The 18940-nt window shown below is 34.4% G+C and overlaps 1 protein-coding gene and 1 pseudogene across 1 annotated transcript in view; one reads left to right on the top strand and one right to left on the bottom strand.

Annotated features, from left to right (window-relative positions):
- PSPC1 (paraspeckle component 1) overlaps positions 1-18244 on the top strand; it is a 60485-nt gene extending 42241 nt beyond the window's left edge. The window contains exons 7-9 of the mRNA XM_030882771.3: positions 9774-9831; positions 13242-13411; positions 15567-18244. Of these exons, the coding sequence (XP_030738631.1) occupies positions 9774-9831; positions 13242-13411; positions 15567-15752 (414 nt within the window). The 3' untranslated portion in view covers positions 15753-18244. The remainder of the gene's footprint in view (positions 1-9773; positions 9832-13241; positions 13412-15566) is intronic.
- LOC115866538 (single-stranded DNA-binding protein, mitochondrial pseudogene) lies at positions 5587-7001 on the bottom strand (annotated as a pseudogene).
- Positions 18245-18940: the final 696 nt, after the last annotated feature.

Here is an 18940-nt window from a genome sequence, read left to right as displayed (position 1 = left end):
ATCTTTGAGGATTTTAGAGTATTTTAGGGACCGGGGACCTATGTGGGGTAGCTTAAGAGACGCAGCTAAAAAGTTCTGAGAGTTTAGAGAAAATTGTATGCTGGAGAGTGAATGTGTAGTCTCTGCACTCTTCTGGGGCTCTTTGGGTGCATTTTAAAAACTGATGTGATTGGTTTATTATTCCACTGTGTTGCAGGTATACCTCTGTCTTTTCATTTGAAATGGTAAGTTCTTCTAATCTTACTGGGTTCAGAATGGTCAGATCTTGTAGGTAACGTTTACGTTTTTAGAGGGGTTGGAGAAGAGGAGAGTCAAGATTGGCGAATACAAGTGAACTAAAGTGAACATGTTTTTGAAATGTCCACTACATGCAATGCAAACAATAGGAATTTTGTTCAGTAATTAAATAGCTTGAAGTAATAACAGAAGGTTCTAGGAAGACATAAAAACTTGTTGGTTCTGCTTTGTGATTTCTTGTTGTAATATTTAGAGCCCCCTACAGGAGTTCTCCTACACGGGGATTATGTAAAAATAAATTTTTTTTAGGCCAATCAGTATCCCGTATCTTTTGTACTTCATGTTGAGGGCATGAAGCTCTGTAGTATCACCTGAAATGTCAGAATTTTTCTACCAAAGCAAACTAGATAAATGTGAATATCGATATCCATGTGTAATTATTAACTAACTGCTAGTGGCAGGGAGCAAAAAACTTGGGTTTGTAAGCGTGCTCTGCTGATGAAATGCATTTACTTCTGTTTGAAATTTCAAGTAATTTAGAGTAAAATGGGTGAGTTTGCCTCTTTGTCTTATGATATCCTCCACTACACTGTGTACCACGTTTCAAATCCTGTCTTTTCTGGTTATAAATTTGCCACAATTCTCATAATATATATAACGTCTTAATTTGACGTATTATTGCTTTTTCTAAATCCTGCTTTTAAACAATAGAAATGCTTGTATAGTAGTTTAGCTTATAATTGTAAATTTTAAATAACTTTTTGAATTGTATTTAGTTATTTAAATATTTTAAATATTACTATATTTTGAATCTGTTGCTTTGAGTTATCTACTTAGAAACAATATATAATTTGTCAGGATTTCAAAGCTTCTGGTAGACTGCTAAGATAACTTGTTTTATGTCTAGTATCATGAATAGAAAAAGACACTCTCCTCTTTTAAATACGTTCTTAATCCTTCATACATTGGAACACATGTGCTTTGTTTGCTTTCTTCTGTTGGTGGGACCGATTTGGAATTGCTTCTTATGCAGCTTATATTTGCTCTTTAATCTTTCATTCCTTGATCTGGCCAGTCATGATAGTTGTTTTGATTTTGATATGGAAATGTACTGGGTAAGAGGTTACAGGTAAAGAAATGCAAACCAGTCACCAGTATTATATGTGCCTTGGTAAGATGTAATTGAAAGTAGTCTGTGTTGTAGTCGGTATTCAGATTGCTGATTTCTTTAAGAGTTTGGGATAAAATAACTAAATTTGAAAAATAATTATATATATTCCTAATTAATTTCAGTTTTTAAAAGCAGCTTTTCAGAGGGAGTTTGCCATGACAATTGAAAAGGATAAACTTGAAAATGTCCCTCAGGTATATAGATTAGAAATAAAATTCTAAGCTCAATATAAATTTGTTTTAAAAATTGATTTGTTTAAAATATTTATTCCCTTCTGTCTCTTGATGCATGCTAGATTATGTGTAGTTATATTTAATTCATCTTCAATTAGAAAGCCATCCTATGCTTTAAAAAGTGGCAATTAATTTTGCTACATGGTCAGTTGAATTTGACAGTGACCTCAGAACAATCTGTTTACAAAGTTACCTGAACCAGGCTTTAAAAATACACTGTTGGGGGCTTCCCTGGTGGCGCAGTGGTTGAGAGTCCGCCTGCCGATGCAGGGGACGCGGGTTCGTGCCCCGGTCCGGGAAGATCCCACATGCCGCGGAGCAGCTGGGCCCGTGAGCCATGGCCGCTGAGCCTGCGCGTCCGGAGCCTGCGCTCTGCAACGGGAGAGGCCACAACAGTGAGAGGCCCGTGTACCGCAAAAAAAAATAAATAAAAATACACTGTTGAGTGAATGTAGTTTAAGAGGCGCATGTGTTTAGCTTAATCAGTACAGTAAACTAAGGATAAAGCCCCCTACTTGTATTTGTGGTTCCTTCTATTTCTGATTCAATATTTAACAAGTAAGAAATGTTTATTATTTCATGACTAAAACTTGTGACATAAATTAAGATATAATTTATTCAAAAAGAAACATTTTTAAAGTTTTTAAAAAGTAAATTTTTTAGAGTAGTTTTAGGTTCACAGCAAAATTTAGCAGAAGGGACATTTCCCACGCACCCCATTCACCCCACGTACGTACAGATGCCCTCACATCAGACTCCTACCAACCTCAGATTCCCACAGCATACAGGGTGCACTTGTGTCTTACACATCCGCATCACCAAAAGTTCATAGTTTACATTCGGTGTTGCACACTCTCTGGGTTTTGACAAATGGAAAATGACACGTACCCACCATTCAGTCTCACACAGAGTAGTTTCACTGCCCTAAAAATTCTCTGTGCTCCACCTGTTATTCCTCCCTCCCCATAATTCCTGGCAACCACTGATTCTTTTCCTGTCTCCATATTTTTGCCTTTTTCACAATGTCGTATAGTTGGAATCATACGATATGAAGTCTTTTCATATTGGCTTTTTAGTAATATGCATTTAAGTAAGGTCCCTCCTCTATGTTTTTTCATGGCTTGATAGCTCATTTCTTTTTAACATTGAATAATCCGTTATCTGGATATACCACAGTTTGTTTATCCATTCACCAAATGAAGGACATCTTGGTTGTCAGTTATGAATAGAGTTGTTACAAATATCCGTGTGTAGGTTTTTGTGTGGACATAAGTTTCAGTGCCTTTGGGTAAATAACGAGAGGCGTGATTGCTGGATCATAGGGTAAGAGTATGTTTAGTTTTGTAAGAAACTGTTAAATTGTCTTCCAAAGCAGGCATACCATTCTGCATTCCCACCAGCAGTGTATGAGAATTCCTGTTTCTTCACATCCTCACCAGCATTTCCTATTGTCACCATTTAGGATTTTGGACATTTTAATAGATGTGTTGTGGTAACTGTTTTGTCTTAATTAGCAGTTCCCTGATGAAATGTGATGTAAAGTTTCACTTAAGCAATCATAAACCTGAGGAACGTTTCCTCAATACTCATGGGGGCAGGCATTTTAGAATGCAAATGGAAGGGAAAAACCCACTATAAATTTTATATTTTAAAGATTGTCTTATGTTACTTAAAATATCCCCCCCCCCAATATAACAGTGAGTGATATAATGTCTTGGAAAGTGTTGTTTTTTATTACTTGAATTAAAAATGTTAAGTCTTCCACACTTTCTCTGTTGGTTATGTTGGAAAGTTTGCATGCTATTATTTGAGCTCTATTAATAGGAACATTTCTTGTTTCCCTTTTTAGTTTATTAGAAGATTAATTTCTTGATGCACACCTTTCCATAACTTAACACTTTTTAAATGAGTGGATAATTTCTTGGCAAAGTGGCCTACTTTTTTGTGATTTTAGTTTTCTTTATACTTTTTTTTTTTTTTTTTTTTGGCCGTACACGGGCCTCTCACTGTTGTGGCCTCTCCCGTTGGGGAGCACAGGCTCCAGACACGCAGGCTCAGCAGCCATGGCTCACGGGCCCAGCCGCTCCGCAGCATGTGGGATCTTCCCGGACCCGGGGCACGAACCCGTGTCCCCTCCATCGGCAGGCGGGCTCTCAACCACTGCGCCACCAGGGAAGCCCTGTTTATACCTATTTTTAAAAAATATTTCACATAATTGATTTTTGTTCCATTCTTGTAAATATGTTTGTTACCTAGTATTTCCAGATGCTGACAGCTTGTTTGTTTTCTCCAATGAATGTTTGACTAGCTATCTAACAGTCTTATTATTCTTGTATGTAAACTTCTCTAGTGAAGGAAAAGCTATATTTCCAAGTGCTAAGAGTAATTTATTTTTAGGAAAATTTCTAGGAATATTTAATGATAAAAAGGTTGAATATTGTTACTTGCCAAAACTTACATGTTTCTCTAGAATTATATTTCTTTTAGATTTAAAAGTTTTATTTCAGCATTTTTATATCAGGATTTTTAGCATTTTCTTTATTAAGACATGGAACCTAAGTGGCACATTGTGATCCTTAGAAAATCCTTAGAAGTTTCTTTAGAGACATACATGAGAGAGGACTTTATGAATTAAAGAAGAATGATGGTGGCTGTTAGGACTTAGACTGATCAGTGTGTGAGGTGAGCACATTTTGTCATTGACTGCAGAATGTTATTCCAGTTGATAATTACATAGAGTCAATATTTGTTTAAATTAGATTACCTAGAAAAACCATAAAATATCTTCAAAAATCACAGATTGATATCCTGAGTAGTAAGTATTAAAGGAAAAAAAATCAATATTATACATAAAATAATGTCAGGTTCTGCACATTGGGGTATACTGGTTTAGTTAATTTACATTAGTGCAAAATTTCTGCCACTTTACATTTTCACGAGTAAATATTGACTGGAATTTAAAAACAGTGGTTATCAAACTTTTTGGTTTCAAATCCTTTTTTAAAGCTCTTAAAAATTATTGAAGACCCCAAAGAGCTTTATGTTTAGGTTATATCATTGTTCACCATGTAAGAAATTAAAAGATAAATTTAAAAGAATATATGTTATAGTGGGAAGAGTGGCCTTATTTTTACATTTTTTTTGAAATTTCTTTAATGCTCAACTTTGTGTAGTGGGAAGAGTGTTATTTTACTGTTTTACAGTGTTTGGCTTTATAAGAAAATGACTGGCTTCCCATATTTGCTTTTGCATTATTCCACCTATTGCAAAATGCTCTTTTGGTTAAAAAATACGAAGAGAATCTGGTTTCACATGGATAAGTAAGTGGAGAGAGGTATATCTATTTTAACCTTTTCAGCTAATTGTGAATATTGTTGTTTGATGCTGCAGTGAAACTTGACAAGCAGTATTTTCTTAAAAGTACTCTTTTGCATTAGAATCCATTGGTCTACCTTTGAGTGGATCTTCTCCCTATGCATGAGTTTGTAATGTCATGTACTGAGCTGAAAAATATTGACCAGTTGAGTCACACAAATCATAAAAATGTTAATGTATTTTGTTATACGAAGTTAGAAACAAATCACATTTCTTAATATCAGCCACTCATCAGAAATCACTGCCAGGTACACAGGTCACTATTTGGTTTGTCTGTCAAATGCTGTCTCAAGTAAAAATCTTGCTCCAAGAAAATGTGTCTTATTCAGCTTTCAGCCCAATCATAAGAATGGTTTTGTTTTGAAATAACCACCATATTTCAGAATGCAGCAGAAATGCTTAATGTATATGTTTTGTTGCATATAATAATAATAAGACATGTACCTAAAGTTAGAGATTTAATAAAATTAATCATTTTTACTGCTTCATCCAGGTATTCATAGTTGAAATTATTTTTTTTTTAATATAAAAGAGTGTTTTAATTCTTGTCCTTATAAACTATAAAGACAATCATGATTTGGAAATGAGACTGTACCAAACAATGGCCAAAGAAGAATTGTCCATTCTATGCCTTCTCTTTGTCTGGTCACTCGGAAATACGTTATCAGCTGTAATTGTTGTTGCTTGTCATCTCACATTATTTTTATCCATATATTCACCATAGTCTACCTTCCCGTCCACATAAATTCGAGACCCCTTTTTCACATACTGATATGCCACATCTCTGAGGCCTGGTCAGAATACTGAAAGTCTGTGCCGTGTTTTTGACTGACCTCACCCATTTGGTGTGCTTCATTTTCCCCGATCGGCCACATCTCATTTGCTGCCAGAGAAAATATTGTGACAGGGTTATTCTTTCCACCTGTCTCATGACAGGGTCCTGACCTACTCGATGAAGTAACTGAACACGAGTCAGAGATCTTTTCAGAACCAAACTGGTAGCTGTTTCAGACCCATGTCTTAGAAACTGATGAACTACCTGTACTGCTGTTCTTTGAGGACTTCCCTGGTGGTCTAGTGGTTAAGACCGTGCGCTTGTACTGCAGGGGCACCTGGGTTCGATCCCTGGTCAGAAAACTAAGATCCTGCATGCTGTGGCTCAGCCAGAAAGAAAAAAAAAAAAAAATCCAGCTCTTTGAAACATGGCTTCTGTTTTCTTTTTTAAAATTATTTATTTATTTGTTTAAAAAATTATTTTTTGGCTGTGTTGGGTCTTCGTTGCTGCACATGGGCTTTCTCTAGTTGCGGCGAGCAGGGGCTACTCTTTGTTGGGGTGCACGGGCTTCTCATTGCGGTGGCTTCTCTTGTTGTGGGCTCTAGGCGCATGGGCTTCAGTAGTTGCAGCACGTGGACTCAGTAGTTGCAGCTCGTGGGCTCTTGAGCGCAGGCTCAGTAGTTGTGGTGCACTGGCTTAGTTGTTCCGCGGCATGTGGGATCTTCCCGGACCAGGACTCGAACCCGTGTCCCCTGCATGGGCAGGGGGATTCTTAACCACTGCGCCAGCAGGGAAGTCCTGTTTTATTTTCTTACAATCTAATCTTCAGTCTTTTCTGGATGCTCGGCTGGGACAGCCATAATTGAAATCATTTAAATGTAGTTGTATTGTAATATCTAGAGTACAATGATTACTGGTAAAAATTGAACGCCAGTGCCTTGGTTTGTGCTGAAACACCAGGATTTTTGCCCATCATTGCTCTTGCACCATCCCTGCGAGTGTCTCAGTGAAAAGCCCAATTAGACCAGTGTTAGAACTGTGTTCTAATAAAGTAGTTTTGAGTTTGTGCACGTCTTGGATGTGTCTTGGGGACTCTCTTCAATCCAGGAACCACACCTTGAGAACAACCTTTTTGTTGATGGAATGCTGCTTTGATATGCGGCTTTGGAATCAGTTGTACTTTACTTTCTTTTTGGGTAAATTTAGGCATATTTCACTGACCAGCTTTCAAGAATACATATGCAGAATTCTTTTTCTTTGTTTTTCCATAAAATACAAATTAACATTTTATTATTCAATTTAAAGGCAGTGAAATGTGAGAGAGGTTTCAGCTTCCTGGGAAATGAACTTGAACAAGAGAAGCAAAATGTGTCTAACTAGTAGACATGGGTTTTTTGGTTGTTTGTTTTTGTTTTTTTTGTTTGTTTGTTTGTTTTTTGTGTTTTTTTGTTTTTTTGTTTTTGTTTTTTTTTTGTTTTTTTGTTTTTGTTTTTGTTTTTTAACATCTTTTTTGGAGTATAATTGCTTTACAGTGCAGAATTCTTTTAATCAAAAGGCACAGTCTCATAAACATGGTAAGAATACATTAGAAATCTTGCCTTTTGTTAGTCTTGGAATTCTTGAAGAATGAAGGTGCCCTGTGAAGAAGAAAATTCTGTGAACTCTATTTTGGCAGAAGTTTATAGGTCAGCTCAACCACTTGCTACATGTATGACCCTGAGTAAGTTATTGAGCAGGTCTATGACTCAGTTTTATGATCTCTAAAATAGGATAACAGTAGACCTTCATAGGGTTGCTATGAGGATTTATTGAATTAATTAAAATGGAGTGTTCGTCATAGCTTTTATCATTTTATATTGCACTGCAGTCTTTTGAGATTTTTACATATAAGTTGTTGCCTGTTAAAGCACAATAATTTTTGGTAAAGTAAAGCATCATTAAAATTTGTATTATAAAAATATCACACATGTATCAGTTCTAATTTAAAATATATTAGAAGAATTCTTAGGAGAAGTGAGGGCCTTGTTTATGTATTGCTATTGGGGTGGGTACATAGTTAAAGTGCGCTTACTCAAGTGATTCTCCTTATTGATATTTGATATATCAAGTTATAATGAGAAGTACTGTCTTAATTTCTGTTGATAACACTACCCTTAAATATTACTTCTGCCTCTTGCATTTTACTAGAAGTATGTAGTAGCGGGTTTATAGAAAGAATAACCTTAAAATATGACTAGGAAGCTAGGGTGTTGGGGTATTTAAGGGGGATTTGAAAATTGAAGTCTCAAAGAGTGAGACTAATAATTACTCTCTGTTAGTGATTAGATATTGCCTTTCTAGTCTTTCATAGTTAAGACAAGTCAAAAAATATGTTACACCTTTGTCCCTAAAAATGTTGGGGCCATAAAATCCATGTATTTTACTCTCTGGTGCTGGAGTGCAAGCAGCTCTTCTTGAAGAGTATCTCTTATAAATAGTACCTGGAAGATTTTGGGTATGCGCAAACAGTCCACACTTTGTCAGTAGGCTTTGCTGATGAGGAAATGACAACTTGGTTTAATTTATTGATAATAGTGCTAAGTGTGATTAGAGAATAGTATTTTCCCTATAATTGCAAAATTATATGAGTTCATCAGTAGTCAGTTTTATAAAATAGCTTTTTTGCTGGTCAGTAATAGTATCCATTAATCGTCAAATGTTTTATGATGAAAGAAATTTATTTTTTGGAAAGTTAAAAGTTAGCTTTGGGAAAGCTTTGGTATTTACGTTTTCTAGGCAATGAGAAATGTTTCTTCATGAAGCTATTATGTGAGTGGTATTTTTCTCATATCATAGCTTCATTAAAGGTTAACTTTTGAGGCATCTCTGTTAGGTTAGATGGACAATTGATTTGCTGCTTAGTGGCATTTATCTATCATAGGCTTTTATTTCTAGCTTTATAGGTGTTTTTCACTATATTTTAAAACCAACCCATTTTATTAATAAGACTGCTTTTAAAAGTAGAAAAATGATGCTTTCTTTAGATTTAGACATTGCTACTTTTGCCTCAATGTTTTTTATGATTGCTACATTTAACACACTTGTCTGGTATTGCACAAGATCATTAAATAGTAGTGTAAATTTCAATTATGATATGTTGGGTAATTTCACCTAGAGATTTCATTGAAGTTAATTCTATATAACTATTGTTGGTAAATGGGTTTCTAGGAAGTAGTTTCTATACTGAAACTTAAAACGTTTTGTACATTTGTATGGCTTTTTATGTCACAGGTAACCTCAAGAGCATTTTGTTTCAGAACTTTCCAACTGTGTAATAACACTTTTATTTTGGTTTCCAAGAAAAATTCTTGTTCAAATAAAGGAAGCAAAATTATGTTGAGCTTTCAGTAATTGTTTGTGTGTAGTGGAGGCTTTCATGGTATATCTGTAGGTCCTGGGTGAAATAATACTTGAGTACTTGAATAAAAATGCAAAGGTGAATTATAATATTTCAAAAATGAAAATTGTCTATAACATTATTTTTGGTTTAGTACCCCACAGCTGCTTGTGTTGTGTGTTTGAATACATTTGAATACGAAAGTGGTAACGGTCATTTCTGTTTTAAGACTTTAGAGACCTGGGAGGGAAAAATAGTTGGTCCTGGTGGTCATTATTGTTAGATTTTTCTTCTCTTAGAATCTAGGCATGTGTGTATGATCTCTAGGGATAATAACATTACAAATATCCTGTAGTAGGTTTTTTGTATGACTCATTGATAATATAGCAATATAAATTGGGTGCTCTAAGCTCTTGCAGTATATTAATTAAGCCTGGGAGACTGAAGTTTCTTTTCAGTGTTCTTATTAAGTAAATGATGTTGGAAATTTAAAAATATTTTAATGGAACATGATGTCGCAATTTATTCTTTTCTTTTTGATTTTAGATGGGAAATGTAAAGTCCTAAGATCGATAGGTTGACTGTGACAACTATGTTTACTTACAGAGAGAACAGGAAATGAGAATGGGTGATATGGGTCCCCGTGGAGCAATAAACATGGGAGGTAGGGATTTGAAGCAAACCCTTCTGTCACTTACTTGTCATTTTTCAGGGACGTGTACATGCTATTTGTGTTATCTACATATCAGTAACAAACAAAAATTTGCAACCAGTGTTTGTAAGTGGTGAAATTTCCTACATTTATTTAATGAGAAAAAAAGTACCAGTATATTAAAAATACATGCCTAGGAAGAACATTTTTATTTTGTTTATTCTTAGACTAAAAGAGGTATTATGTTTTAATAGATATAACAAAAAGAAACCTGTAAACAGGTTTTGAAATGACCTGAAACTTGTTGAGTCATCACATGGTGTAATAAAGCTATGTTGTTGCATTTTAAAAAATCAGATTTCTTGCCTTGAAATTGGCTTTTTTATCTTGGAATTTTGATAGTTTCTGAGTTGTAGTGTATATAAACTTTTTGAGAGTATTTTATTTCTATTTTAAGATAATTTTTTGTGTAACTTTGAGGCTATTTTTATTCCTTTTACTGAATGTTTAACTTATTTTGCCCTAACCCACAGTATTGTGCACAGAACTGCACTGTTCGGAGACATCTATGACTTGTCAAGTAAATGAGATGTGTCTTGCATATTTAGACTAATGTGTATGTTTAGAGTTGATGTGAAGTTTTTAAGAAAGTGCCTATATTAGCATCTTTAATATTGATTGCTTGTATAACCAGGTTGTTAGGGCAGCAATGTCAAGTAAATAGGCTAAGGGAAAAATAAGTATGGGATGTTTTCATATGTCTTATTAAGTTTGAACTGTCATACGTTTGAAAATTAGGTAAATAATAAAATTTTATATATTAATTTCACATTGTCCCACAGAAGCTGAGGTTAGAATCTTTATATGAAGTCAAATGTACATATTGTTGTAAAGATGACATTACCTTAACATTCCAGTGTGCATCACATGCACTCCCACTGAGGAAATCCAGATTGTACTTGGAATGTACATGTAGTATGTAGAGTAAGACATCTTAAAGCCTCTAATATGTGGATCGAGCATTTTCCATGACCAAGCACCCCTCCCCCATGCCAGTTCCGTTGCCATTGCCAGTTAGATAATCTAAATCATTTAACACAATTGCTGTTTACTTCGTCACTTTTCTTATCTACCAAAAAGTAGTTATTGAGCATCTCTGATATGCAAAGGAAGCACGAGACATAACCCTTAACCAAAAGAGCTTAATTGTGAAGTTAGTACAATGGATACATGAAAAAAGTTAGTGCACCAAGAGTACTTGAGAAGTTCTAAATTAGAAAGCACAGTTGAGGGTCTAGTAATGTACAGGTAGTTCAGTATTTATGTCTTTTTCAAAGTAAGTTGTGGGCTGGTGTATAATATAATCCAGTTGGATTTAAGGATTTTAAGTGTGTCATTAACATCAGAACCAAACTTGAAACATTTGTGATGTTTCAGAGACCATGAAAACATTCTGACTTTCTTACTTGATTAGCAACTTTATTAGAAGAAATGGGAGAATGTACTTTTAGATTCCTTATTTAGTGAGGAATTTAAGAGAATTAAAAATTTTAATGGCATTTTATTCACCAGAGAACCATATTTACATTTGAGCATTTAATTAGCTCCCCTAACATCCATGCCATTTAATTTTCTCCTCTTTACATTTTATTCGAAGTGAGATTTTATCCTCATGATAGTTATGGATCCATGGAGCTACAAGTCCTTATCTTGCAGTTGAATGTCACTGTTAAGTTGGTAGATTGTCATATCCTGTCAAGTTGCATGGATTAAACATGACAGATTTTCTGGTCTGTTACCAGTGTGTATGAAGTGGAACATAGTTTATATAACTGCTTTTCAGGGGACCAGATAATTCTAACATTCCTTAGATCTTTAAATTTAGTCTAATTACAGCCATCTGGTAGAAGACATAGTTACTAAGTCTACCTCAACTAATGATAGTTTTAAATATTTTTCATTTATTTTATTATACCCATACTTGTATAGTTATATTCGTATCTCATAAGTTAGGTGTGATAATTATGTTCTATTAAAAGAGAAGAAAAACCACTAATCCTTGATCTGTTCTTTTTGGGGAAAGTTGAGGTAACATTCCTCCTGGATACTGTCTCTACCCTTCCTCATTTCACTTATGGGAGATGTTGTGGAAGACTAGTAAAAATTTTTCTTTATAGCTATCTTAAGGGAGTAGAAGTATTCTTGTGTAGTTAAAGTGTAGATTAACTAACAAGAACTTTGGGGCATTAAGGAACTACTTCCTTCCCTAGGAAGTGGCTGGGGTCCTGGGGATTGGGCTCAGAAGGAGCAGGGGTCTGTTGCTAGGGGCTGGCAGGGAGTCAGATTTCTTCCTCTCAGCTCCCTGGACCCAGTCCTGTGCCGGTTGAGCTGCATTGGGTGCTGTGTAGAGTTGTGAGTTTGAATGAAAACTGCCACTCCTATTATGATGTGTTGTTGCGAAATTGAGTTCTGAATGTCATGAAATTAACTAGATAATGAAATACTAGAAGAAAACTCAGAATCAGTCTTTGTCATGAATTTTTAATGATAAACAAGTATGAGTAGTTTAAAAAATTTTTAAGTTCAAAGAGGATACCCAAAAATGTTGTATTTGAGGCCATTATAAATGTGTTACAGCTTAAACATTATTGCAGTTAACATGAAGCAGGTGGATGGATGTCTTTTGATGAAAAAATTTGAAGTATCCAATTGTTCTCATCTCCAGAATTTCAGCATGTTGAAAAAATTCAAACAGCTGTATTAATATTTTATCTGTATTTGGTTGCAGTTGCTTTTAGAAATAAGTTTTGTCATGATGAATCATTTCAATTTTTTTGTTTGTTTCTATTGCATAGTTCTATATAAAGTTAAAAAAGAGTACCTCCTATAATTTTGGGAGATGTTCAGTAATTATATAAAAGCCAAGAATTTATTTACAGTGAACTTTGTGTGTGTGTGTGTGTGTCTGTGTATGTATGTATGAGGACATGGTTTCTCCCTTCATAATTTAATATAATTTTACATGCTAGTATTTTTAGTCATGACTGTAAGAAAATTAAGTGGTTTCCTAAGTGCTAATCCTTTGCCATTAATTTAAACTGGTAGAAAGTTGTCACCACTTGTAAGGGAGTATTTGGTTAAAAAGCAGACTACAGCAAATAATACTGATTTTTTAAAGAAAACTTTCAAGCTTTTATAGTCTCAAATGTGCTAAAAATAATTGACAGTTTTCTCATTTGTTTTATGTACATTTGTTTAGCAAATATAATGCTCTATCAGAGTAGATAATTGAGTTTCCCATTCTCAAGGAAGTAAAATAATTTTGATAATAGTCTTGTTATATAGATTGCCTAAGTATTGTTAAATTTTAAATGTTTATCAACTAAGATAGGACAGCTCTAAGTATAGATTGTTTTACGTAGATGCGTTTAGCCCAGCACCTGCTGGTAACCAAGGTCCTCCTCCAATGATGGGTATGAATATGAACAACAGAGGAACTATACCTGGCCCACCAATGGGTCCTGGTCCTGCCATGGGGCCAGAAGGAGCTGCAAATATGGGAACTCCAATGATGCCAGATAATGGAGCAGTGGTAATGTATCATAAACATTATTGTGATTATATTCAATAATATATACTTCTGCCCCAAAGGTAACTTCACACTTAACATAATTTGGCATCATTTGTTTTGTCAGTAAAGATCAGTATCCAGTGAAGAAAAGGTAATTTTGTGAAGTTAGATGGTGATTATGAGAGGCAGTTTTTTAGTTTCCCAAGAGTTAGGATTATGATCCATGGCATGCTTTTGTACTTAAGTATATAGCAGGTATGTATGTTAATTCTAGTGATTTTACAGTGATTTTAATTTAATTTGTATACACCTTTTACCAGCATTCAGTGTAATGGTCAAGTATTTTGTGATCGTGTTCTTATTCCTGTGTGAACTCCTTACCTTTGGTGGGGTACAAAACCTCAATATGTGTGAAAACACAGTTTTCTGTCATTTTTCGTAAAAAAATCATTTATGAGTAATTTCAGAGAATTTAACTGTAAAAAATTTACATTAAAGTTTTAAAATATATTTTAAACTTACATTGTATTCTTACTATAGACTTACTAATTTTAATTAAATTTGATACTAAATTTAAAGTAGACAATTTCATTTCTTGGTTTCAGAGTGTGAAGATATCTTTGTGTGGGTTAAATATTATAAAAACGTTTTTCAGTTGTAATTCATATTTGAGAATCAGTGGCAAGACTGCTACTGTTTTTCATTTCCCTTAAAGTCTGTCACTTTTTGAGACGTTATATTCCTAAGACGTTTTCTCATTTGGTTCTTTTTAATGGTTGTCCTAAGTAACATTTAGAAAAGGGAAATTAGTTGATCGTATATTTGGAAAAGGCAGTTCAGTTTTGGAACTGAAGGCGCCTTTGCTGCTGAGAAAGAAAAGGTGCTACTGTTAAACGCAGACCTGCCATCAGCTCTAAACCCTCCTGATCTCAGAGACGTGAGCAGTGAATGTGCGTCTTAGAACTGATGGATGCGGTGTTCTATTATTTTAAATTTTATTTACTTTAAATACAGTCCTTTAAGAATTTGGACAAATTGGACATGCTAACAGGTTTTTTAAATGAGTGTTAACATAGGGAGATAATGAGGCAGTGCCGTAATACCGACTGTGATCAGGTCAGATGTTGCATACTAATTAGTGTTCCTGTTTCCTCCATTGGAGGCTTATTTTGTAGTAAAATGTCTGAGAGCTAGTAAAAATTTGTAAATACTTTGGTTAAATTTTGTGTAGCATATAATCATCAGCAGAGAGTTAAAAGTAAAAGTAACTGGCCTGCTTTTCCATACCTCCCGCAGAAATGGTAAAGTTTATTTAAATATCCCCGTTAGTCTTTTTCACAGTGATATTTTACTGCTGCATGTAGGGAGTTCTGTTCAACCTTTGAGATTAATATATGTGGTTATTACTGTGAAGTTTTACAAAATACATAATTCAAGTGTTTTAATTCTGCTATTAGTAGTACACGCTAATTGTCAGCTTTTAAAAACTAAATCTATTTTCCCAGTGATAGTCTTTCCAGAAAAACACCTCATAAGTTTTCATACTGAAATTATAACTGTGTGTTTATACTCATGCTTTCTATGTTAAAAGCACTGCTATTGAAATTTTTATGTTTACTTTTTCAAACAATGTGATGCTGCTCCCTAGTTTTGTCTCTCTGATTTTAAAAAAACAGTATTTTTATTACACGGCGCTGTTACATGCAGTATAAACTTTAATGAAAAAGAGAGAGGGAATTCCCTGGCTGTCCAGTGGTTAGAACTCGGCCCTTTCACTGCTGAGGGCCTGGGTTCAATCCCTGGTTGGGGAACTAAGATCCCGCAAGCTGTGCGGTGCTGCCAAAAAAAATAATAATTAAAAAAAGAGAGATCAGAACAGTATAATAATAACTAATTAGGTTTAAGATGGCATTCACTTCATAAAATCAGTTCTTTTTTCATGAAATTGGGGCATAGCATTAGCAAAATGTAACTCTTCATTCAGATGCTTCTTTTATTTTTTAAACATAGTAACTAATTAAATTGCTCCTTTCTTCCTTCTATGTGTGATCCTGATTCTGCTGGACTTTCTGCTGAACTTCATGACACCACCACTTGGGATTTTGCCAATTTTTCTTGTCACTTACATTTGGTGTGTTCCAAATGGACTTCACATGTATTATGTGGTATTATATAGCACAATGATAGATTTCCACAAGGACCACCGTCTCAGATGGGCTCACCTATGGGTAGTAGAACAGGCTCTGAGACCCCCCAAGCACCGATGAGTGGTGTAGGTCCTGGTAGTGGTGGTCCTGGTGGTTTTGGTAGAGGAAGCCAAGGGGGCAACTTTGAAGGCCCTAATAAGCGTCGTAGGTATTAAACATTCTTTCATTCCTGACTACTTAGAGGAAAACAATACACTTTTACCTGTTACCTAGAAGTGGTTTTATTGTTATTGTATGTAGACGTTAAAATTTTTTTTTTGTAAAACTTGAGGTTTTTGTATTTTTCTTTATTCATAAGCTTTGTAGATTAGAATGGTAATGATGATACTCATCATTGTGAATGTTCAAATGTGTTTGTGACTTTAGCTAAATATAAGTATGCCATAGTACTGTGAATTCTATGTAGTTAATCTCAATAAAGAAATCATCTTGGATAATTTTAAAATGTTATTAGTGGTATTCTCTTATAGTTTTACTAAACTTTGCTGTAACAGTAATACTTTGGTTGCTTTAACTAATCCCAGCCATTTAAAAATGCAAATGATTTTCTGTTTTTTAGTTTGTGCAAGTTGCCCTGAAGGTAGAAGCTTAGTGAAAACTGATGTCACTAAGGGGCAGACAGAGTAGTACATTGGGGAGGGCGGGTATGGGGATTACATCTGTATGCACCGTTGATGTCCTGTGAACTCAGAGTTGCTGTCTACATTTCATATAGATTCTGAATATTCAAATATTCTGAGGAGGAATATTAAGGATATCTTTGTCCTGTGCTGATTTTTCCAAATAAATCTTTTGAATCTTGGAAAAAAAAAACCTGTTTGAAGGCAAATCTCTTTTGCTTATAAAATAATGTCTTATTTTTAATCTTACGTGCTATTTATTTGGTGTCAATATCTAGATCTTACCCTTTAAATTTTCTTTAAAATCAAACAATACTGTTAGGTTGGATGTTAGGTGAGGATTTGCTGTGTGACTTAGAAGAAATTGGGCATTTCTTGAGCATGTTGGTTTCTAGAAGTGTTCAAGGTGGCCTGACTCCGCAGGGTTGTGAATGTTCTTCTGTCGCTCGGGAGTCTCTCCAGCAAAACTTGTCTGACAGGCTAGGTGTGCTTGTCTCCCAGGAATACAGTTCAAGTGGTGATTTTAAAAAACAGAATTAACTTGAGTATGGCTAGTGTTATTGGAATCAGATCTCTCTACTGTCAAATATGTGTTTTGAAGATTGATTTCCAATAGTATGGAGAAACATCTTATCATATTGGGATTTTTATTCCAAAACAGAGTCCTCGTTATGTTTAAAATTCTGTATGTTAGACATGTTTAATTTAGAATTACATTTGAGGAATCATGTATTTAATGTAAACCACAAATCTGAGGCATCAGGCATTGGTCATAGCATAGTTATTTCTCACATAACATTTCAGTGTGTTAGTATATCATGCTTTTAGCATTTTTCTGAAGAATAATGTGCTTTTTTAAAGTGAACAGTATGTAAATATTACCTCATCTTTGCATGGTTTCTGTTTTTGCTGGAAGGCATACTTTGGAAAGAAAGAAGTTTGGTTACTTATTTAAATTCTTGCGTAAAAGCAGTTGAGTGTAAAGCATGATTGAGATGCATGCTTTTGTATCATACTTTTTTTATGTACTATTTTATGTTCTATTTTTTAGACACAACAGTATGGATGGAATTGTTTTCTAAAATTTGCAGTATTCTTTTGTTTTTGGCAAATCTTTGAAAACATGGTAATGGAGATTGTAAAGTAATAATCAGAGACTCTTCTCATCACGTTTCCGTGAGTGTGAGTTGGCAGGGAGTGGGATTTGTTCTGATTTGTGACATTAATTGCAGTGCGGGGAGTTTTAACATCAGTTATGATTTTTAAGTGATGTCTCTTGCACCTAAATATATACCTTTCCCATCATCTGTTATTTTTATTCATATAATTCTTAGGTAATGTTTAGCATTGTATTTTGCTTCAAAGCTGAAGTAAGATTGGGAGAAACTTTATCCTTGATGTTAATTCCAAGCTGTCTTTGGCCAAGGCTGTGAAATTCTATACGATTCATTCAAGAACATTTGAAAGCATTGCACAAAGAGATGCCCTAATCTCCTGAACTTTCTAGTGTCCGGCTCACTCTGGCTCCAAGAACAGAGCTCTGCACAGCTTTGTCCCTGCATCGAGAAAGCCCTTGTTCCAGTTCTTACCAAGTTTACCCTGGGAACAGTCAGCTTCTGAGTGACAGTCAAGTGGAGCATCTGTGAATTGCTAGTTATTCAGTTTTTAGTGTTTTTGTCCAGTTAAACAACTCTGTGGCTCGCTCAGTCATTGTTTTTTCTTGTGAAAGAGTATATACCAAGGAAGACATTTGAATGTCATTTGCTTAAAACCAGTAAATATAAAAATAAAGAATAGTACTAGCTTTTCTAAATAACTGTGAATTTGTCATATATGCTCCCATAATTCTTTCCATAAAATAATATGAAACAGTTTTAGTATTATAACATCACAATATTATGTTTCTTTTTGTGTAATGATTTGAAACACTGAATTTAAAGTCTGCAGGATTTAGGTTTCATATGCTATTATTAACATGCACAAATAAAGGAATACCCATTTTCCAGTTGTTTTATTTTAGCAATGTATTTTGTTAATTTCCCCATTTTTGTTTATTTTGAGAATAAATGTATTCATTTTCTTCTTGACAGATCCAGTTTTTAAAGAACTATTGATTGGTTCACTTGTATTTCATAAAGCTTAATTTGTTATTCTTCATTGAGGTTTTGGATTTTTCTGCTTAAAATCAGTGCTGAGAGTTCATTGGAAGAGATTAAATATTTGTTTTTAATCCTACAATATCAATAATGGAGAAAAATATCTGTTTTACTTGGAATTGCCGTTTAATAGAAATAGAGATTATCAGCAATGACAGTAACTGAATTGGATCTTGTTTCCCAAATACTAATTGAAATCATACCATCACATTTTATTCAGAAACGTACTTGTTGAATATTTCAGAAACTTGGTGTTATATGTAAACTCTATATAGTAATTGCTAAATGTCACGATGAATGGTTAATAGTCACTTATTAATAATTTGGGGTTGGGTTTATAATTACAACTTAGATTCTGGATGAGAGAAAGAACATAAATATGTGATTGAAGGGAAATGTTTTGTGAAAGAATGTGATCAAATGTATGTTTAACCTTTAAAAAATTTGATATTGGTGTCAAATGGCACTAGTCAGAAATGAAAGGGACACTTTACTTGGAAAAACAGAGGAAATTTCCTGGGGGGTAGTGTGATATTTAAATGTGGTGGGTTTTTTTTTTTTGATAAG

This window comes from Globicephala melas, chromosome 18 (genome assembly GCF_963455315.2).
Source record: "Globicephala melas chromosome 18, mGloMel1.2, whole genome shotgun sequence".
Taxonomy (NCBI): domain Eukaryota; kingdom Metazoa; phylum Chordata; class Mammalia; order Artiodactyla; family Delphinidae; genus Globicephala; species Globicephala melas.
Note: the sequence above shows the minus strand (reverse complement) of the source record. Positions and strands in the feature narration are given on the sequence as shown.